The sequence below is a fragment of the Micropterus salmoides genome, unplaced genomic scaffold (assembly GCF_014851395.1).
Source record: "Micropterus salmoides isolate LMB-PRFRI ecotype aquatic unplaced genomic scaffold, ASM1485139v1 Ms_hic_scaffold_3, whole genome shotgun sequence".
In the NCBI taxonomy this organism is placed as follows: Eukaryota; Metazoa; Chordata; class Actinopteri; order Centrarchiformes; family Centrarchidae; genus Micropterus; species Micropterus salmoides.
Genome location: NW_024042261.1, coordinates 35452103 through 35474527, shown reverse-complemented (window position 1 = coordinate 35474527; position 22425 = coordinate 35452103). Strand labels below are relative to the sequence as shown.

Genomic DNA, 22425 nt, shown 5'->3' with positions numbered 1-22425 from the left:
CACATTTTCTGCATTAGTTTCATTCTCAAATTAATAATTTGGTCCCCCTTTGTGAAATTGCAATGCCACAGAGAAAACAATAATGGAATATCAGAACCAGAAAAGTTCCAAAACAGTGAAAATAAAAGGCAATACTCTCACGACAACCAGCTCTTAAAAGCAAAACAAAAGGGCATATACAACCCAGTTTTTGATTATGTTTTTTGGGCATTTTGGCCATGCCTTGGAATTTATATTTGAAAGGCAGAATTATTTAAAAGTCATGATCTCAAGTTGAGCGACTTTTTAAACTCATGTACAGCGTCGCAACACTTTCTCAATGCCAAGTCGTCACATGGACAATTGATCATCACACCTTCACTTTTTAACGCACTGGGTACCCCTTTTTAGCGTTATTTCTGGACTTAGTTAACGACAATAAAAATGCACAGTCTGGTTAGACTTTCAAAATAAAACCGGTGGTCAACAAGGTTTGGTTAGATTTACTGACATTAACCTGACACATAATGCATTAAAAAGCAATGACAAGAGTTCTTGACCAAGCCTCTATATGTGACTACTTGGGAGTGAGAACGAGTTGGCACAGCAACTTATTTATATCCACTACAAAAAGTATTTAATGCATGCTTTCATCTTTCCCCCTGTAAACTGTCTTTGAGTATTTTGAAAAACACTACATAAATTTAAAGTAGTAGTAGTAGTAATTTGAATAAATAATTTAAAAAAATGTCTGTTTCTTTTAGAACTTCATCACAGCTGATGAGCTCAGAAGGGAGCTCCCCCCCGACCAGGCGGAGTACTGCATCGCCCGCATGGCTCCCTACACAGGGCCCGACGGCGTCCCTGGAGCCCTCGACTACATGTCCTTCTCCACCGCCCTGTATGGAGAGAGCGACCTGTAGAGGAGAGAGGAAGAGGAGGGCTGGACAGATGAAGGAGGGAGAGGAGAAAGAGGGGAGGGAGGTAGAGAGTTTTTCTGTGTGCAGAGGAGACGCCAGGAAATCGAGCATTTGGAAGAATTTGAGTGGTGGTTGTGAGGTGCCCCTGCGTGTGCCGGTTTAGAAATCATCAGAACTTTTTAAGACTCTGAGTTGATTGAACTGTAGTTAGGTTTGGCCTCTGCCGAATGTTTTCCATCTCCATTATGTCACAAACAGGTTGAGAGTTATCAAGGTCAATTTGTCGTAAAGGTTTATATGAACAGGCATTTCCGGGGGCAGCTGTGGGACAAGGGGACAGTTGCTCTGTAGTGTGGGTCCTTAGCTTCACCCTCTCTGCCTTTGTGGGGTCAAACAGGGGAAGGACATGGGTTAGGTCTTGGGGGGGGTGGGGGACACAAGCTAATCTGATACTTATGCTAATTTTTGTTTATTTTATTATAATTTTTTCTTCTTGCCAGGGGGGTTCAGGGCGCAAGGCGGGGGGCAGGGCGGTGTGGGGTTTGACGTGGCGACTGGCGAGGTTTGTGTATTAGATCCTAGAGATATATATGCTGAGGAGTAAGGGGGTGGGAGGGGGGGCGTATGATCAACCAGAGATAAAATGACTTAATTACCCATTATTTCCCATGTTGCTGGATAAGGTGACGTGTCTAACCTCAGCTCTTTTCCTCTTCCTGTCTTTGTTTATTTCTTTATTTGTTTATTTTCTGGAGCAGGTGGGTGGTGGGGTGAGGTCTGTTGGGGATGGTGGTCGGTGCGGGTGGGAGGGCGGGGCTCAGCGCTGTACATACTTATTTTTTCAGTGCGAAGAATGACACACACACAGTCCCAGTTGTTGAAAATAATCGATCGCAAGTCTTTCCAGTAGGGCAAAGTAGAGTGACATTTATTAAAAAAAATAAAATGGCAAAACACACAAATGTAAAAGCCAATGATGGTGACACAGAGAGAGCAGTTTCACCAGTGGATAGGTTTGACCTTCCAGGCATCTTTTTTTTCTTTTTTTTTTTCGTTTAGCAATGGAAAATACTAATGGAAAAAGTTGTTTGAAGAGATGAAGTTGAGGCTCCTGTCTCTTGTATAAATCCCATGACAGGCAAACACCATAGTTATCCACAAATATTTGCTTCTGTGAAACTATTCTTCTCCTGGGGTGGGCATCAGGTGCTTATTTAAATACAAAAACTATACATTTATATGATAGATAAGACTGTAGTAGTTAGTCCAGTTTTATATACCAGACTCACGCACACATACAGAAATATATACGCGTCATGTGATGGATGCATTTGATTGGCTGAATGAAGGTTCTCGCACTTCCTGGATTTTTAGGGTTATGATGGAAAGATACCCCTGTGACTTTTGGAAAAATGTTGGAAGTAAAAATAAATAAAAAATAAAATAAATGTGCCTATTGGTGGCTACAGCCCTGTCCCTCTCTCTATCTTACTTTCTCCCTACCTCACTCTCCCACTTCTTCCCCCTTCTCTCCCACATCCCTCCATCCCCTCAATTGTCTCTGAAGAAAAGGGAAAGAAAATTTACTGCAAGGAAGGAGGGAGGGGAAATCGGGGAAGAGTCTTCATGTAAACATTCCATCATGTGCAAATAAAAAAATATTGAAACAAAGATATTGTTATGTAAAATAAATAAAAACAACAACAACAAAAAAAAACTATGCAATCATAATGTGTTTAATATCTGAACTGTGGGGAAAGTTATGGGCATCAATCAGGCCCTTTCTGAGAAAGTTCCCTGTCTAAATTAAACAGAGGAAAACAGATTTCTCCAGTGTTTGTTGGCTGTTAGAGGGAGAGGAGGGGGAGGTCGAGGGAGGGATAGACGGGGAAGGAACTGAGAAGAAAAGACCAGGACCAAAAGCTTGTTTCTTTTTATTTTTTTTTCCTTTCTCTTTTTGTCCCCCTTGAGAGATTGGAGAGAAATGAACTCTGGAATTGTGATTTTCCTTTTTTTGTACTCTTTAATATCAAACCTTATCTGCTGTACTGGAAACTGCAACGCCTTCTGTCTCTAATGATAAGTGAGTTTCACAAAGCACACATAAAAGTTTCCTTACAAAATTCCTCTGCTTGTTATGATGTCTTGTGTGTGTGCGTGTTGAGATCTGCTGTCAATGAAAGGTCTACATGATTGAGACTATAGGCTAGAAAAAAAAACAAAAACAATAATCCCTTGAGTTTGATGATGTTTGATGCTACAATGCTAATCTGTAAGCTCATAAAGAAACGTATACATAGTCACGGTCCAACACTTTAACATAAAGACTTCTGGTATAAATAGTGAATTATGATCATTTGCTTTATGCTCAAACGTAGTTCATAGTTCAGTAGTTCATTCTCTCTGAAGCCAACCTGTGATGTTTCATGTCCGGTGAGTTGCACCACTGAACAGAAGAGCAGTTGGTTTGGATCTTACGGATTTTATGGACTGGTTTTAGGCACGAGGAACGTAAATGGGCAGTACCTTCTGGAGAGGTGAGAACACTGTAAGTCCGACCTGCTTTTACGCGCGCTGGTTGGAACAACTCGAGACTACTAAACAACACGAGAAGCTCGGTGACGTCGGAAGAAGTTGCGTCGAACTCGTGACCCGGTCTTGATTTAGACTCTTTGTCATCATCCACAACAACTGCAGACTGGCAGTGGCCGCTCCGCGCGCACTGCGGCGCTTTGCAACCTCGGAACGACGGCGAGCTGGGTGCGCGCGGCCGCTACTCATCTGGTCCGCTGTGGCAGCAATGATGGTCGCGCTCACCTTCACCTGCCGCGCGCTGCTCGTCTTCCTGCTCTCCGAGTCGGTTCAGACCGACACAACAGCGGTAGGACCTGAACAATAACTTACTAACAAGTAGCCTGTTTACTAAACTAATGAGTCTGTAGCCTACTGGAGGTGGGGTTCGGGAATTTTATCTAGATTTATTTGCCACTGACATAGACAGGCTACTGTAAGTTAGAATGTGTTTTGACTCATTGAACTTTTTTATCTGCGCTGTATTTTTAATTAACCCTTTTAAATTGTAGCGTATAATGTGCTTTAAAGTTTTAAAGGTCGTGTTGAAGCTGTGAATCTTCAATTGTTCGTCTAAAGATGCAAACATGAATGCCACAGGTCAACAATATGTAGTCAACTGTGTAAAGTTGAAAACCAGCTGAGTAAAAGAACAAGATAAAGTTGTCTACAGAACTGCTCCAGCAATCCTGCATAGTTTAAACTGAGTGAAAACAAAGCAAACCAAATTCCAGACCCTTCTCTAAGTACTTAAACCTTCCAGGATGAACAAGATAAAGATACTTATTAGCACTAGCCTACACCTTTCAGTTTCAGTTTCTAAATAACCAAAACAATCCCTCAGTTTGTAAACTGGAAAAAGTGTGTGTGGTGGTGTCTTTATTTTATTGTAACTGGCTTACTGTTCAGGGTCTATGACCACCAATGGCTACACCACATTGGCTCCAAATTGCCAGGTTTGAGCAACTTTAGCCTGTAATTGGTTTAGTCGAACTGAACAGACTTGACAACTCTGTAAAACACAAAACCCAGAACTGTGTAGTTATTTTGGCATTATCAAACAATATTTACTTTTATGATGATGAGAATAATCTTCATGTTTGATTTGGTAGGAGTCCGTGTGCATGTGTGTGCCTGCGTGCTCCCTTGAGGATCGCAGTAACACCAGCCAGCAAGACTAAACCATAAACACACACATTGCTGCCAGGCAAATATTTAACCTGCTACTCAGGGGATACAGACAGATGTGGGTGTGAGAAAGTGGGAACTGTTGTGAAAAAGAGCCACAGTAATCCTATAATATATTTTAACAGTATGCTATACAAATACAGCTACACTGTGAGTACATGTGGAAATATGATAAATTATGAAAAAGGTAACTAAAGTCAGAGACACTCTATGAACGCCAATAGAATATGGCAGAGGTAACGGGTTAATAAGAAATGCACAAAGTACATTGATTGGAAAAAAAATAATGGATATCAAATGGATAGCAAAAGTGCCTACATAAATAGTATGTGAAAATTATGGGGATGCATCTAATTTCACAGTTTAAGACCAGAGATATAGCTTGCAATTTTTCCACAAAAAAAACAACAAAAAGTAAAAACATACCATAACATATATTAAATGATTAAGGTTTTGCACACTTTAACCTTACATTACTGTAAATAATTGTCCAAAGCTGCTAGATTAATAATTCTGTTTTTATAGCTTTCAAGAAGCCTTCAGTTTCTTTTCATTTCAATGAGACAGAAATGTCTAGATTTGAAGTCACTAACCATCGATAATCCGTCAAATTACCTTTTTAATTTCATGTCTTCGTGTATTTGAGAGCAGGGCTTTGTGGGGAACTGTTCCTTACTGGTGCATTTTAGTACTTCTGGAAGATCTGACAGCTTGAGAGTGAAGTTTGCTTTAACTTTTGTGCCATTCTAGAGAAGAATTATTCTACATGTCCTCCAAACTTAACAACAAAATAGGTTGTTTATACTGTTTTCTGATCTGCAGCCTTTGAAAAGCAGACTGTTACAAAAATTCATGACTGTTGATCTGCCATTACAATGGTAAAGATTTGGGTGTGTTTAGGCACAAACAACCTGGTTATGGTTAGGGAAAGATCTTGGTCATGGTTGAACAAAACACATGTTGGTTCCTACTGTTGGTAGGAAACGGGACGCAAACAGCGGTCTTCCACACAAGCGCTACTGTATATCACCACCGCACTTCTTCTGACTGTGGTCATTGTCAGGTAAACAAAAACACTGATTGTTCTAGGAATTTGAACAATTTTGGCCTTTTGACATTTGAATCGGCTACTTAATGGCAAACATTTATAAACAAGAAATCAAATATCTTTACCTTTACAAGCTCACATAAAACAACACCATTGACAACAGAAAATAAAACCAGCCCTTATCACAAAATCACCATCATACCCTAACAATAATACATGGAAAACTGATCATCAGCAGAGTCATCATGAGCACTTTTGATGAGAGCATGAGGTGCTTATTTAAATACAAAAACTATACATATATGAGAGCATGAGAGATAAAATTTATTTTTCATCATTCTAATGACACACATTGTTGATGGATACAAACGCTGTCTTTAAGTTATGTTTTTGTCTGTATTCAAGGCTAAATGATAACCACCACTGTAGTAAACTGTAACAACATATCCCCATACTGACATGCTGTCAAAGCCTGATAGGAGCTGTATAGTTGTTTAATAGTAACAACAAAAAGTTAGCTGTGCCCGTGTAGCCCGAGGGGGGACAACAACCCGTAACCCCTTATTTTCTGTTGTCTTTCTACTGGCACTATCTAATAAAGTACCGTACTAAAAAATATTATTTTGTTAAAATGATGAGATGCTCATACTTTACAATGTAGTACGTTAACAATTTTAGCTTTTCAGAAACACCATTTAAGGAAACCTATGGAAAGGCTAGCAAGGAGAAGGTACTGGACATTGTCTAAATTTGACCCCATAATGTTCGCTCACTCATATCTCAAGTCTCTGCAAGTTGACTGTACTTTCACAAACTGAGCCCAGGGGCTTTTTTAAGGGCTGGAAATCAATCTAAAAACTGAGAGGATGCTTTGGAAATGGTCTGCAGTTAATGTAAAGTGCAGGTAATTTGTGGTTAATGGGCTAAAACATACAAAACCACTCGTCTGTTCCTTTAAGGTGCATATAAACTGAGCAGCACAGACACACTCTCTATACCTGCAGGAATATTATAGTCTGATTCTTCATCAGGAGAGTAAATGTGTGTTTGTGTGTCTGTCTCCAATCACAGCGTATGTCATCAGTTCTGAAGGGTGTGTGAAAGTGATGCTTGTACACGCCAACACACGCACACCTCTGAATCCAACGAGATGTTGAAAACATATCATCATCATCATCATCATCTCTCCGTGTGTGTGTGTTAATGATAGGTTTAATATATGCTGGTCAGATTAACAGCAGAGAGAGAAAGAGCTGCGTTCACAAGTGAGCGATTCACTCCTCAGCGAGTTCCCGTACAGCAGCACAGGCAGTTTGTTCGGACGCTAAATCTTGATGCTTGGTGTCAACAGGCCTTTCAGCAGCATCAGCCGTTTCCAGGCCAAACATCATGTTTCTCAAAGCTCTGGAGATGAGTTTGTTCTGGAGATGTTTTCTTAAAGCTGCCGGTTGGCAGTATCTGGAATGTGTGAGGCACGAGGAGAAAGTGGTTGCTTGTTCTCGCTTTCTCTGCTGCTCGCTCTCTTCCTGTCGCCTCTCTCTCTTTTTCACTCTCTGCGCACACACTCATGGCATGTCTGAAGTTTTATAGGCCCAAAAACACTGGTGGTAATTGTTTTAACACTGAGGATATTGTAGTTCTACCTGACAGACATGAAATTCATTCTGTCCAACACTTTGCACCTCGGCTCCAGGCCGCCTCTGGTCCGCCCTGCATTCCTCTTCCTCCACTCTTCTAAACTCCTTCTAGTCTTCCTCTTCATTTATTCCACCCAGGCTTTCATTCCTTTCTCCATTCTCTCCACATATCTTTCTCAAGTCCTGTAATTGCAATTTCCCCCCTCAAATCTGTCCATAGCTTTGTCCAGTACGTCCTTTCATATGTCTATTCCTCCATTCTTCCCTTCTTTAGTCAGTTCAATCCTATCATCCTCCTTCTATCCTTGCATTTCTCCACCTATATCCTCCTTCATTTCTCCCTCTTTTTTTTATATTCTTAGCAAGCCTTTTCCCTGAATTCATCTCTGTCATTGTAGTTACATTCCTCCCTTTTTTTTTTTAGTATTTTTCTTCCTCTACTCTTCAATTTCTCCCTCAATTTTAATCCCGCTGCAGTCCTCCCACTCATTCCTCTTTCATTTCATCCATCCATTCTTCCGTTATCCTTTCATATTTCTCTTTTTCATGCTCACCCTTCTTTATTCTAGAATAGATGAATACTCTTCCACTTTTTCCCTCTCCTGCATCCTCCATTGCTTTCTCTATTCCTTCCCTCCATTCTCTATTCCTCCATCTTGGACTTGATGTGTATTTTATATATTTTTTTCTGACGATCACTGACTACTTTATTGTGTTGTGTTGATTACCAATTTTAATCTATTTACTTCTTTTAGCTTTGCTCTACATTCCTCTGTGCTGCTGTGCTATGGGGGATCAATAAAGTAACTTCTTATCTTATCTCTCCTTTTTCCATACTCATTTCCACACTTATTGCTTTATTCCTCTCACCTCCATCCCTTCTTCCATTCCTCCCCTCATTTCCTCTTTGTACATTCCTCTCTACCATCTCTGTTTTTATTTATTTTTTGCTTTTAACATATTACATTTATGCCCAAACTCGACGGGACACAACTGATGATTTAATTTGATTTGTTATTTTACCTGTATGTAGCCTGTGAGAGATTTTCATGTTTACACGGATGCCTTGACAGAAGGAAACTTAAATTACTCTTCTTACTATTAGTGATCAGAAAATTCTATACTGTCTCAGCTGTTAGTTGAGTCAGGGCTGCACCCATGTGGTTCTGGGAGGGTCTGGGCAGAAATTGTTTTGTGCTTTGCTTGGACTGGCTGCAGCTTTTCAGAAAGTAAAGCTATACTCTCCATGTACTGTTTTAGTTTCACCTCCGCCTCCTCCTTCCATCACCACCTTTATTTCACCTCATCTTTCCAAAAAGGCATACTTTGACTTTTTCTCTTTCAAACGGTTGTTTTTTTCCAGATGTAAGTTTGTGACAGGTTTGGTTTTACAGTTTCAGTGAGGAAAGCTAGAAGTGCCAAAAAATATTAAAGGAAGTAGAGAGAAAGTGTCAGACAAGTGTAAAAGATTTATTTTTACACTTCTCTTTCTTGATGTTGTGTTAAAAATATATCAGTAAAATGACCTCTTGTTGGTAATCATCAAAAGGAAATCTCATCAGTATAAACAAAAAATCAAAAGACCCTGCATTGCAGCTATGTAATTCCCTTAAAAATATGATTCCCAGTGGATGTAGTAAGTTTGTTGACTGAATTCATGAATTGTCAAGTGGATCTGAGTGGTATTGTCATTTGTTTACATCATTATTCTATGTAGTTATTTAGAGCTGTAATTCATTTTCATTCATTCATTCAATTATCGATTACTCTTTGATAGTTTTTTCAAATACTTTACTAAATAGTTTGTCTTTAAAATATCAGAAAATTAAACGGACTTTTATCCAACCAACAGAGAAAAGAGGTTAAATCTTCAGATATTAAACAAAGAAGATAATTGGCATTTTTGCTTAATAGAATTGTTGATCATTGATAAATGAATTGACTAATTGAGACTAGTTTCATTAAACCAGGATTTTTTTTTAATTGTTGATCTCTGCAGTCAAGGTAATACTGATATTAGGGTATAGAGGTCTCATTCACCACTAAATTATGTCAACATTGTTAAACACACCGTGGCAAATTTACTCGTGTGTGTGTGTGTAGAGTGAGTGAAGGGAGGCTGATGGACAAAGAGGTACTGATGAAGAGTGTGTGTGTGTGTGCTACCTTGTGTGATTTGAGTGTTTTCAGTGAGTCTGTGTGGCAGTGTGACGAATCTTGCGTATATTTTGGAGACGTGTGTGATGCTGAGCTGACAGAATGCTGTCAGGCACATGTAGCAGTAATTTACATCATCATGCTCGCCTGACTCTCTTCTCCTTATTTCCTCTCATCTCCTCACTTTTTGTTTCTTTCCCTCACCGATTTCTTTCCCTGACCGTGTTTCCTGTCTCTCCTCTCCTTTAAATGCCTCAGGCACCTCTTATTTGTTAATTGCTCTCAAGGTGTGCAGCATCTTAAACACCCATATAATGATTAGGCACTTTATTTATTTTTTTACCACGAGTGGTATTTTTTGTAAAAGAGCATCTTATACGCAGCACCACCTATCAATACATATAATACAATATATTATGTTTTTTGACTCTTTGTTATCTTTCATATCCCTGTCTTTGGTCAAAGTTACTCCTTGAACACTAATGCAATAATCCTATCCAGTGGCATCTTTTAAAACCCTTACAACAATGTCAGATGCTGTTGTTATTATATCTTGTTTATATATACTTATATAATCTCTGGATTCAGCATCTGGACAAAAAGATGTGTATGGTGACCTGGAAGGGACAGGCAGCAGTATGAGGTAAGAGGTCTGACGATACATGTTAAATGACAGTGTGAGGACAAAGTGCAAATCAGATTAAATTATTCTGTGAGGATATAATACAGCATGAGGAGTATTTTGACACATAATTTGCACCAAATCTAACCTTTTTGGAAAGTTAATATCGTTTGAAGGAGGTCAGACAGAAGCAATTTTCTTTGCTAGCATTAAAGCATGAAAGTTATGGAGTATTTTTTATTTCCATTCAAAGTATTCCCCACATGGCCTTTCTAAGTCTCCATAGTTGAATGTGTGTTTCTAGACTGTTTTTTATTTGTACCTGTGGTGGTACCCAATAAAATGCAGTGGAGAGGCTGGTAGAGACCAATAATCCTTAGAACTGGAGTCTTCCTCACTTTTGGCAATGTTAGAGTTTGTGTTAGAATTTACTGAATCTTATGTTATTAAATTCAGCAACTTATAAAAGAGAAAATAACAGCACACTATATAAAAAGCTATTGGCTAGGTATCAGGGTCCATAAACCTTTTGGTTTCCATAGGCTGGTTAGAGGTTTTAATACATATTTTACATTCCTGCATAGGCTGCTATTTAGTAGCTTGTGAAAATGTTGCTCTGCCTGCTGAGAAGTTCTCTGTGAGGCACAAGGCCAATCGCCCTCCTTCTTCCTCCTCCTCTCGCAGTTCCTGAGAGCAGAGACAGAGATGAAGATCTCTTTGCAGGGAAGATGCTGCCATCCTCACCTTAATTAGTGAAGTTTATTCACTCACACTCACTGGTAAAATGCCAGGTGTTTCAGATGTGTTGACACTTGCTGTCCTACTTTCTTTCATTGTGCCTGTTACCTTGTTCTCCCTCACTCCAGTTTTCCAGGTGTGACATTGGAAACCTGACACACCAGCAACCAACTTATTTAGTGTTTGGACAGTGATGGACATTAACAGTATATGTTCCATTATATGCTTAATAGCAGCATGTAGTGTAACAATCTGTCAGCTGAGGATCAGGGTACATAAATCTTTTGGAAAGGAAATGTGTTTCCATTGGCTAGTTAAAGGATTTAATAGAGTTATTCCAAAATATATTTTTGTGTGTTGTTAGCCTTTCCTCATCACAGAGAACATGTGGCCCCGCGGTTGTGTCCTGGACTGCCAGAGGGGGCGCCACAGAGCCGTGTGTGGTAGCAACGGCAGGTTGTATAAATCGCTGTGTGCCTTCCAGCGGGCGCAGTGCATCAACACACAGCTCCGCCTGGCTCCACAACTACACTGCTCAGGTACACACCTTTACAGCTGCATCGCCACCTGTTGATAACGTGTCCCATGTTGCTCATATGTTGACTGACTGCAGTTCCTGAAGGCATGTTGTGTAACTTATATCTTTTTGTTGCATCAAACAATAAACTGTATAAATCAGGACACTGTATGAGTGAGTTATAAACGGATCAAACCCAATGAAGCTGTAAAAAAAAAAACTTATTTCCATAGTGAACCTACCCATTATAACTACACTACACTACACCCAGACATAAAAGTGTGCTTGCATCCACCTCCAGTGGTTGCAGCATGCTGTGTCCATGCCTAGCCCAGATCAGCACGTCACAATGCACTGTAGTGCAAAACTACATCACAGCTGATGTGTAGTTATAAAGTGGAAGTACAAAAGATCACACCAGACTGTCCTCAGAAATCCAACAGATTTGAAACGTTCGACTCACAATGATCAATGCAGCTTTTCCGTTGCCCTTTACATGGTACCTAATTTTGTACCTAATTTTGATTAATCCTTTGCACTCTGCTCACTGCACTATTTGTCAATGTCTATATTGTTTTTGTTCATAGTGTGTATATTTGTGTTGTCTACACTGAAGTCTGTGTCTGATTTTATTTTAATTATTGTGATCTTGTATCTTTGTATAAGTAAGCACATCGTGAGCAATGTACAATCCAGAGTCAAATTCCTCGTATGTGTACACATACCTGGCAATAAAAGCTGATTCTGATTCTGAAACTGAGTCAGTCAATTGAACTACTCTACTCAAAAAGACCCCTTATTGTGGAGAGTTCAGCAGAGTCACTGTATGTTTACAGTGAACATCATTCACACTCCACCCTCCCTGTCAGTGGGAGCACATGCTGTAACTAATGTCTTGATTTTCCTTTTGTTTTAGATCTGAATCTGTCTAAATGCCAGCTGGCCAGGGCTCAGGCCCTGGAGGCCAGCACCAACAACAGCGGTGGCCATGTTAGCCCAGCTGCTCCCATCTTTGTGCCAGAGTGCCATGTGGACGGTCACTTCCTGCCAGTGCAGTGCTACAACCAGACAGGATACTGCTGGTGTTCCACACCCGATGGCAAACCCGTCAGTGGTACCTCAATCCTCCATCTGATCCCCAACTGCACTGGTCAGTTATACTTTTTTCAAGAGTTAAACAAATGGGTGACAAATTAAAGTAAAAACTACCTTTGGCATACATTATGAAAGTGGCTGTGGAACTTATAAACACTATGTGGAGAGGGCTGTCTTACATGTAGCTCCAAAATCTTTAATAGGTGTTTAGTAGGGTATAGATCTGGTAACTGTGAAAGCCATAGCATATGAAAACCATTCAGTGAGCCCTGTATGGAAGCATCTGCATTTGTATGTTTGTTCACTCATTTGTTCCCCTGCTGATGTTTAGGAATAAACAAAGCTACAATTCTGTTGCTTAAAACAAATATAAAATTTTTTTGTGTGTTTTCCACGCTGAGGTGTTCTGTTTCAATATATCATCCCAAACAGATCACATCACCAGGTTGGCTCATACCACTGATGCAGATTCATCTCTAATCAAAGGTGAGAAAGCAGTTTTACTCCACATTCACAAAGGCAGCATTGTTATCTGCATCCATTATGACAACAGTTTTATTCTTCATACTCTCTATGTATTCTTGAATATATACTTGTGCATATACTTGTATATAAATTTTTTCTTGCTTTTCCTGGCATGACACTGGTTGTTTCTCTGCCAGACACACCTACTCTGCATGCCAAGACTCCAAAAATTCCCCCCCCCTCTATTTTTTCCTCCATTCTCCTCTGATTCATCACACACTTTTCCCCTCTGTCTCGACTGTTTCCTCCCTCATTCGTGTTACCTTCACTCTCTTTTCTTATATTCCAGATGTAGTTGGTGAACCTGGGCCTACACTGGACCCCAGAAAAGCTTCAGGTGACAAACCGAACCTTCTCCAACAAGGATAAGACACTTACCAAGACTCACGTCATTTAGTGCTTAAATATAAATCACCGTACTGTTAAGCAGCAGTGAACATATTACCAATATTCTGATGAGGTATATCCAAGCAATTCCAGACACTTAATACTATTGATCATATACTCCAGGTTGTAATTAAGCATGCATTGATTTCTTAGAACAGAATAAGGAACAGTAGGTTGTGCTTTGTCTCCTGTCAGACTGACTTGCTGAGTAGACAAACTCTACAGCCAAAGCATATTCTTGCTAAGCCAATTCCCTACTTAAAATGTACTGCACATTTGCTGCCTCTTTTTATTGACTTTTATACAACTTTAACTTAGCTTAAGTGGATCTTAAAGAAGCTATAATCAATATTTTTATCATATCGTCTCAAATGACAATGTGAAAACAATGTGACAATGTGGAAGGGACCGCTCAGTGTGAAGAAAATACAGAGAATATACACCTGAATCTGCAGCTGCCCTTGGCTTTACGGAGCTTTATAAGGCTAAGTTAGATTTAATTTATGTTAAACTTTCACTGTGGGAATCAATCCTTGGTACTCCTACAGTAGTCATGCTCTGATAAAGTGAAAGGCTTCAGGGCCCCTGCTGCCTCAGCAGGCTTGAAATACTTTAAGCTGCAAGATTTTCAGTCAGTTAAAATCACAAAGTTACAATAAAGAAGAATTTCTTGTCCACCATCACTGAGATGCTGCTGTTTCAACCTAAATTAAATACTGATGTCCATTACGGTCACTTCCCTGACCCCAGGAGCTAATGATTAACCCTTTGTTTGTACTAGTTGGGTAGTAAAAGTATAAAGTTAGATCATTGATGTTTAGATTTTCTGTCTTCCATCTTTTCTCCACTCTCCTCTGTATAACATCTCCACAAGCAGAAATATTTTTTAAAAATTCAGTAATATTGTCTTATCCAGAGCTGACAGTTCCTCCTTTCTGGGTGACCATACTGATGAACTCTGACCCCAAAGGAAAACGCTCAGTCAGACGTCCCACAGGTAGGCGTCAGTGTGCCTGCTGCTGTGTGAGGGGATTGAGTGACTCAAAACATTGATAAACAGTATATTTTCACTTGGGAAGAAATTTCACGTAAATGCCACCAGGTTTTCTTTACTGTTACACAAAGTAAAACATTTACAGTAATAGTTGCATTTTGGAAAACAATCTTACAAACAATATACATTTAAAATGTGTAAAATGTGTATATATGCTTGTTATAATTTGGCATTCTTTGTATGCGAGTGTGTGACTGGCCAGTTTGTAAATATGTTGCTTTGTTTATACACTCAGTGTAGTTATGCAACTCTACCTTTAACTATGACCTCAATAATAAAAAAAGATAAGAAAAATCTTCTTTCTGAGGATTAGTTTAAAGCCAAAACTGTGTGAGTGAAATCTGAATAAGATTTAGGGTAAAGATTTAAATTAAAAAGTAAGTACTATAGTCCTCACAAATATACTGTAGTAATATCCTGTGTGTGTGTGTGTGTGTGTGTGTGTGTGTGTGTGTGTACAGACAGTCCTCAGATGTGTGAGCGTGAGCGAGCGTCGCTGCTCTCTCAGATGCGTTCAGCCAGGCAGGAAGAGCGTTTCATCCCAGAATGCACGCCAGATGGCCGTTACAGCCCCGTGCAGTGTTATGCTGCCGTGGGTTACTGTTGGTGTGTCCGGGTGGATAGCGGCAGGCCACTACCAGGCACCTCTGCAAAGTAATCAATCAATCAGTCTGTTAGTTCTATTGGACTCACATGATTTATAAACTCTTTCTCTTCCTTTACACGTTCTCTTTCCATCTTTTCTTTATTCCCCTAAGCTCTCGTCCCTTTCCTTCACCTACCCTCATCTTATTTGTTATTGACTGCATAATTTAGGCATGCACTGATATAATTACGCACTGACACACAGAAGCATTTCAACTTGATCATCCAATTTTATACCAATTACTGTCTCTGTTCCCTCAGTGGGTTTCCCTTAAAGGAAACACACAGAACAAATCAGAATAAATTGTGGTTGGACGCTTCTGTTCTCGAGAGGTGTTGTCAGTGTTGTTGATGCTCTGCTGCCCACAAACTCCTGAGAGTAAAGTGTTTTCATGTGATGTTTTTTTTTTTTGGTTCACTGGTTTAAGAAAAACTCCCTGAGGCCTTAAAATGTTTGGCCTACTGACGAGCATACGTATATGCTATCTCTGGTTGTAATTCATTTGAAAGTATTTAATTTATCATGCTATTTACCGGGAAAAGAAATTTAATACAAAATTTTAACACCATATTTATGTATAGCATCACATCAACAGAAGAGTCAAATAATATTTGTAGTTGTCAGAAAATCAGGTAGGCTACATTTCTCCACCTATGTGCCCACAGGAGGAGTTATAACCATTGACAAACTTATATCTGTTTACAAATACATTATTCTGTGTTATAAACCATTTATTAAATGTGTATGTGTAGTGAGGTTAAAGAAAAGTATTACCAGACATGACACCTAGCTAAACCTAACACAGTCTAGCCCTGTGATAACCATAATTCCATGAAGGTTAACATGATTTAAAGAGCTGTGTTGCGAAGGGAGAGACCAGGCCCGTTACTATGGCAGTCCAAGCGCATTCTCATTCTTCCCCTTTGCACATCCCACATACGGTACTGAGCACGGTACCGAGCTGTAAATTTAACTTTATGTCTATAGTTTGGTGTTGAGGTGCTTATAACATTATCTCTACCTCTGTTGTTATAAATGGGTTGGTAAACAACTGATTTCGCCTTTCAGTAAAACGCAATACAAGATATAATATGATGTATTTGGTGGTATTGGTATTTGCTGGCTTTTTTATTTGAGGACTGGCTTTTCAGAAAATAAAGAAGACGTTTAAGAAGGTGCAATATTTGTACTTGTAATGTTGGTTAATTGACAGTTGAGTCTCTGCAGGAATCGCATCCCAGACTGCTCTGGGGCAGAGGAGGCACCAACAGACAGGAGGTACAGGGAAAACCCTCTGCCAGGTAAATATGAGAGTTGCTGTTACACGCTAGGTTATGTGATTGAACACTTTTATCCCAAAAATTTCTAGAATTCTGTAAAAATATTTTAGATATTTTCCCTCGTCAGCACAGAAAGTCATCTGAGACAGCAATGCTAACGCCTCATCCTGGTAAATGAATTTATAATTTGTAACGCACAGGGATTTTGTTGTTTGTCCCGACTCCTGAGGAAAGTGATATAATTTCACTTAAGGGCACTTCGGCAGGTTAGACTGTTGCCATGTGGAGTGGCCAAAGATGTTTTTATCGTTGGAGTTACAGTTTCCTCTATTCTGATCTCCCAGGGTGTCCTGGAGCTCGTAAGAAACAGTTCCTACAGAGTCTGATCCGGGTTCTGCAGCTGGAAGCTGAGCATGCTGGGAGTCTGAGTTCCTACCAGTAAGTCTATCTCTATCTACTGTAAACCCCATCAGGAGTAGGATCAATGCAGTATTGATTAATGAACTCCTGTGAAGAAGGCTGTGTCCAAGTCACTCCCTATTTACTATAAAGTTTCTAAAGTATTGAATGTTCATTTTATAGGAAGTATTGAATGGGTGAACAAGGGAGTGATTTCGCACACAATCCCAGTTTGCCTTTGATTTGTGACTAAGATGCATCCTAAATGCAGCTGGCCTGCGTTTAAATGGCTTTAAGAAAATAAACTCCCTCATGGTTTGTATGCAATGCAGAATGCTTTTGCTATGTAAATGCAAGATCTAGGTTATTGCATTGGGTGACCTTTAACATGTACAATTTGAAAATAAAAATCTAAAATGGGATTACGTGACAAAAGATAAGGGGGAAAAATTGCCAAAATGTGTTACCAGGGTTATATTCCATTTCTGATCATACTTTGATTGACATAAGCAGATCAAAGAATACACCTGACCTGTTGAGTATGTAAAGCTCTGCATTAAATGTACATTAAAGATAAGTAAACAAGTTTTGGTAAATATTTAATATTTTTCACTAGACTTCATTGTATTCAGGTTTGACCTGGGAAACATGTGAAATGTATTTTCTACCTTATAAAACAAGTCGTTGTCTTGAAGTTTTAGATATTGTATCTTTGACATCTTACGGTCATCCTCTTCTCCTGAAGCACATTACTGCCAACAACCATCGCCACCCTCTACATACCATGTCAGCCCTGTACATGCTCGTAAAACACAACATACTATACAAACAGTACCGATAAGCGGCACCACTGGTGGTCAAACACTCCACGTCCCCCCAAAAGGCAGGAGACAAATTATTCTAATCTTCTTTCTTGAATGTATAACCTGCCACGTCTTGGTCTTCTGTGGTTGCATAATTTTCCTCTGATATGTTACAGTACTGAGCTCAGAATGCCAAATGAAAATCTATTTCACACTTCACTGTACAACACGGACCTGATCAAGTACCTGATTAATTGATGGAAACTGTTGGAAGAACAGACTAGACCAAGTCCATCTGTTTCAGTGCTCAGTGCTTACCTCATTTCCCTCCATCTGTTTCTCTCTGAGTTCATTCACAAACATCCCTTTTTTTAAACTCACTTTTTTATCTTCATTAAACTTCATTTTTCGCTCTCTTCTAATTTTCACCAGTTTGTGTCTCATCCTACACCCTCTTTTCTATCTCACTCGTTCTCAGACCACTCCCAACATTACCATTGTATGGTTTAATAGAGACCTCGTTATGTCAGATTGCACTGTTGCAAACTCACGCAATGCCCAGTTTCATATCCATCATTATTTTTCTTCCTGATAATGGTTTGCTGTTTGATGAATTCCGGATTTGTTTTTGTTTTGGTCTGATGCAGAAAATGAATGCTGTGGTTGTTACTCATTGTATAGCTATTAAGGAACCCAGGAGCAATCTGGTGATTTTGTTTTTCAGGAGGCTGCCGTGTCCTTGTGTAATGTGGAATACTATGAATAGATGTGGTGGGTTATATTTAGTGAAGGTGCAAAAACTCAGGAACACTTTCTCAAGAGCCACAGAAATCTGATCACAGGTGTCTCAATAAGCCAACGGTTTGTCCCATCAATGACGTCTGCTGTGGTGTAAACGATAATCTCACCTAGACTGCTGACTCGTTTAGATTTTACAAGTTTAGACCGGAATTCACAACATAGCTAAATACACTTCTGTCATGTTGGACCATTGCCTCTTTATAGCGTGTAAAATGGGTTTGACACATTTTTTTGGGGTTTCTTTGGTTTGAATTTGGAATCCATTATAACTGTTGTGAATCCAAGCTGAGTGCAGTGAGTATAAAGCATGCCGTATAGATCGATTTTCAGTGGATCCTTTAACTGATGTAACTTACATTTCTCACCTCATAGGGTTTTATCCTGTGTCTTTTCACCAGGGCATCAAAAACAACTCCCTCCAGCTCTCCCTCACCATCTTTCAAAACTCCACCCTCTGCCACTCCTTCCTTCCCCTCATCGACTCTGGATGTTGCTTCTCATACTGCTCTGGAGGCCAAAGTGTCCTCCAGGCCAGAGATGGTGCTGCGGTGGCACTTCAGTCAGCTGGACTTGGACTCCAGTGGGGTGCTAAGTGAACGCGAGGCTCGACCCCTTCGACAGTTCCTGCGACGGAGGCTAAAACCGCGACGGTGCGCCAAGAAGTTTGCTCAGTACTGTGACAGGGATGGAGACCAAGGCCTGACGCTGGACGAGCTGGGGGTCTGCCTGGGCCTCTGAGGTGGGTCAGAGCCAGGTGTGTGTCCCCCAGATGACTATAGTGTAATCTGAAGCATTATTTGACAAATATCCCTTTTTTCAACCAAATAACCTCCAGTGTATTTCACTTTAAGTTTTTTTTTTTTAGGCTACTTTCAGTTTTTTCCCCCACATGTGCATCTGCATGTCATGTACGAGTACATGCAATAAAATAAATGAATAACAGGGATATACTGTAATGGATATGGGCTAAAGAGTTAACTTGGGCTGAGGATAATCATATACTTCTGTTTAAACTAGACACAGAAGAGATAGACACAGAGACTATCAATTCTCTATGTGCTCTGTGAACAATTTCAATCATATGTACCTGTGTTTCCTACTGTGAGTAAAGTTCTGTGAAATTTTACAATGATTTCTTATTTAATAATGATTTAAACAGTATCCTTATCTCATCAAACAAGGTCATAGCTACACATTGTTAACCAAAGTTTAACACTAACTTAAGCAATACCGACAACATAGCAGCATAGCAACTTTAATATAACCAAACTTTAAATTTAAGCCAAGTCACAATATAATAAAAGGTGTGATTCAGAACAGGTGCACCAGCTTGCATAACTCCGCCTCAAGCTGGTGCTCAGAGCAAACCTGCTGGCTTTAGAAAACTCATTTATGTTTTAATCAGCCAAAATGAAAATGTTCCTGAACATATTGAACATGCTGATAAAAGAATGAGTTGCGGCTGAGGTTGGCCATGTGTCCTGCTTTACTTAAAGCAAAGAGATAGACTTGACATTATTGATTAATTCAAATTCTGATGTAATTCTGACTTTTCTGTTTTGACACCATTTTCTATTTTAAAGCAATGTGAAAATGCAAGATTTTTGCAACAAAGCAAAAGCAACGAAGTTACTTATCAATTACCCAAAAACAAAGCATTTGATTTTAGCGCAGATAATTTGCAACCTACGTCCCTGGTTAGACTTTTAAATTCAGGATCTCCTCCTTTATTAATCACAACCTTACTGTTCTGGTTCATCCTCACCGCTCTTATTGTTTTATTTTCAGAGAAAGGGCTGTAAAAAGCCACTCTACACTACCTGCTCAGCAGCAGACAGCAGACAGACACAGTTACTTCCCTCAGAAGTTGGTTGAAACCAAAAACAGAGCTAAAAGAGAGTGAGAATTGTATTTTCATTCATCAGGTGGACACAAACACGACAAATTAATAATCATGTTGCTCCATATCTAAATAAGCAACTGTTTGCTAACAAGCTCACCACATCAACTTAAATGATGCTGAAATGTCACTGTTATCCGCTGCCCCCAAGTGACTGAAAGGATCTGTTATTGTAGGTTTAAGTAAGAGTACCAACAATACACAAATACTCAATATTAGACCTAAAGGTCCTGACTTCAAGAATGTACTATTTACTGTTAGCACCAAAATACATCAGAGAGGCAGAATGAACCAGACTTTACATCTAACTTGTGAATCAAGGGTTTATTTCGACCAAACCAAAGTGATTGTTGGAACAGTGGAAAGACTAACCAAGACAGTTTGGTGAGTTTTCTTTGGGGGAAAGAGGAGGGGCTGAGCTATGCTATCGGACTCTTGAGGTACAAGTGGTATTACAAGACAGGACAGGCTGGCTTCAGGAGCAACAAGGTCAGAAGTGTTTCTTCTTGCCATTCTGTTAATGTAAGTAACTTTTTGAAATGTTTTAAACAAATATTCTGACCATAACTTACATATCACACCTTTAAAGTATCAGTATGGTAATTTATTTTGTTGAAAAATTATGTCTGATGCATTTATATATAAGCGCGATTTGAGTGTCGTAGTTAGCTGAGGTGGAGGAAAGTTTAACTGCTTTGTGGGAACAACTCATAAGGAAAGTAGTCAGTAGCCTGCGTCAATTCACAGATATCTATAAACAAATGATTACATAACGATTAATTAATGATTAATATAGTGCTGTATCTCCAAGTCTGTCTGAAAATACTCAGGTAACTTACTGAAGTACCTCTAAATTGTAGAATAAAAGACTAAATGTACTTTCTACCGCTGGCTGTTTAAGAGCTTGCACAGTGTGACTGAGTTCAGGCCTCTGGTTCAGAGTATTTGGTCCAAGTCAGTGACAGACAGGTGACACGCTACATCACTGTCTCACACACATACACACACAGCCATCCCTCTCTGCAACACACTGTTACCCTGGCACCTCATTGGTCCACTGGCTGAGATAAAAGCCTCCTTTTCTCCTCTCTGGGTTTTTGCTCCTGCTGATCCCAGGAGAGCCGAGCATTATGGGCCGGCTGCCAGACAAATTACGCCCACCAATGTCGGAGTGTTTATGTAACTTTATGAAATCAAAACAAACGTGGGCAGTGGTTAAATGGCCTGCTTGTCAGTGAGCTATCAGTCACAGCTCGGCCATGACACCAACTCACTAATCAGGCAGCTGCAGACGGCCATGACAGCTAGCAGTGTGTGTGTGTGTGTGTTTTTGTGTGTGGGTCTGTAAGTTGCATCAACAGGCGAGTCAGACTGTTATTATGAGTGTGCTTGGGTCACTATTCAACTTACATTGGACAAAGACTCTTTTTCTGCATGAATATTTATGGAATTTCTGTTGACATATACAAAACAAAATATGTGGTTCATACAGAGAACGTATAGTGCCTTACTACAGACCAGTGACCTACATGGAAAAAAAGTTATAATACAGTGTACTATGAGGTACAGAGTAGACATGATGGAAATATGATAGAACAGGAGCAGTTTATGAAGCATAATGAAGGACATCATGCATTTTAAATTCTTTTGGATATATATTTCAATAAAGGACTCCTTAACAAACTGACACATTCACATTTTCTTTTCCAAGACTTCTGTGGCATGGTAATTAAAGTGAGTCAGTGAACAGCAAGTTTGTTAAATTACTCTTTTCAAGGTCAAAAATGATGTCAATTTCCCATTGTTTATGTTATTATCCAGGATTTCCACATTCATTCAAATGATTCAGAAACCAGAAATCACAACAGGTTAGTTATGGACATTTTAAGTCATTGAAAACTTTCCCAGGTTCATTGTGAAATATTGGTGTTTAGCCTAATTTATAATCCTTACAGTCAAGTACAAAATAGATTCAAATGTATTTCTGTGCAGTGTGAATCTGCAGAAGACTAGTGGGAGCTCTAATGTGTGAGATTTCCAATACTGATCAACCTTACACCTAAAATTGGTAGAAAGAAGATCAATTAGCTTTGCTTTCTCATCAAAGGTACAGAGGTTAAATTAAGCTTAGCGCAAAGGTAAGAAAAGGGGGGAAAAG

At 39.5% G+C, this 22425-nt stretch overlaps 2 protein-coding genes across 3 annotated transcripts in view; both read left to right on the top strand.

The window, feature by feature from the left end:
* Nucleotides 1-3025, top strand: part of actn4 (actinin, alpha 4) — a 55860-nt gene extending 52835 nt beyond the window's left edge. For both annotated transcript variants that reach the window (XM_038693586.1, XM_038693585.1), the window contains exon 22: nt 744-3025. In XM_038693586.1, coding sequence (XP_038549514.1) covers nt 744-902 — 159 coding nt within the window. In that variant the 3' untranslated portion in view covers nt 903-3025. The remainder of the gene's footprint in view (nt 1-743) is intronic.
* A 519-nt stretch (nt 3026-3544) lies between these two features.
* Nucleotides 3545-21954, top strand: LOC119883083 (SPARC-related modular calcium-binding protein 1-like). Its single transcript, XM_038693587.1, has 10 exons — nt 3545-3780; nt 11225-11399; nt 12294-12527; nt 12905-12958; nt 13287-13334; nt 14301-14381; nt 14900-15092; nt 16312-16385; nt 16709-16802; nt 18766-21954. The coding sequence occupies exons 1-10, from the start codon at nt 3700-3702 to the stop codon at nt 19103-19105; spliced, it is 1374 nt and encodes a 457-aa protein (XP_038549515.1). The 5' UTR covers nt 3545-3699; the 3' UTR covers nt 19106-21954.
* Nucleotides 21955-22425: the final 471 nt, after the last annotated feature.

What these genes read in the sequence shown, in the direction of transcription:
- LOC119883083 (XM_038693587.1), top strand. Translation starts at nt 3,700, where the DNA reads ATGATGGTCGCGCTCACCTTCACCTGCCGCGCGCTGCTCGTCTTCCTG. An exon ending in CTCAGTCAGACGTCCCACAG is followed by an intron (nt 14,382 to 14,899) that starts GTAGGCGTCAGT and finishes GTGTGTGTACAG; the next exon opens with ACAGTCCTCAGATGTGTGAG. An exon ending in CAGGGAAAACCCTCTGCCAG is followed by an intron (nt 16,386 to 16,708) that starts GTAAATATGAGA and finishes CTGATCTCCCAG; the next exon opens with GGTGTCCTGGAGCTCGTAAG.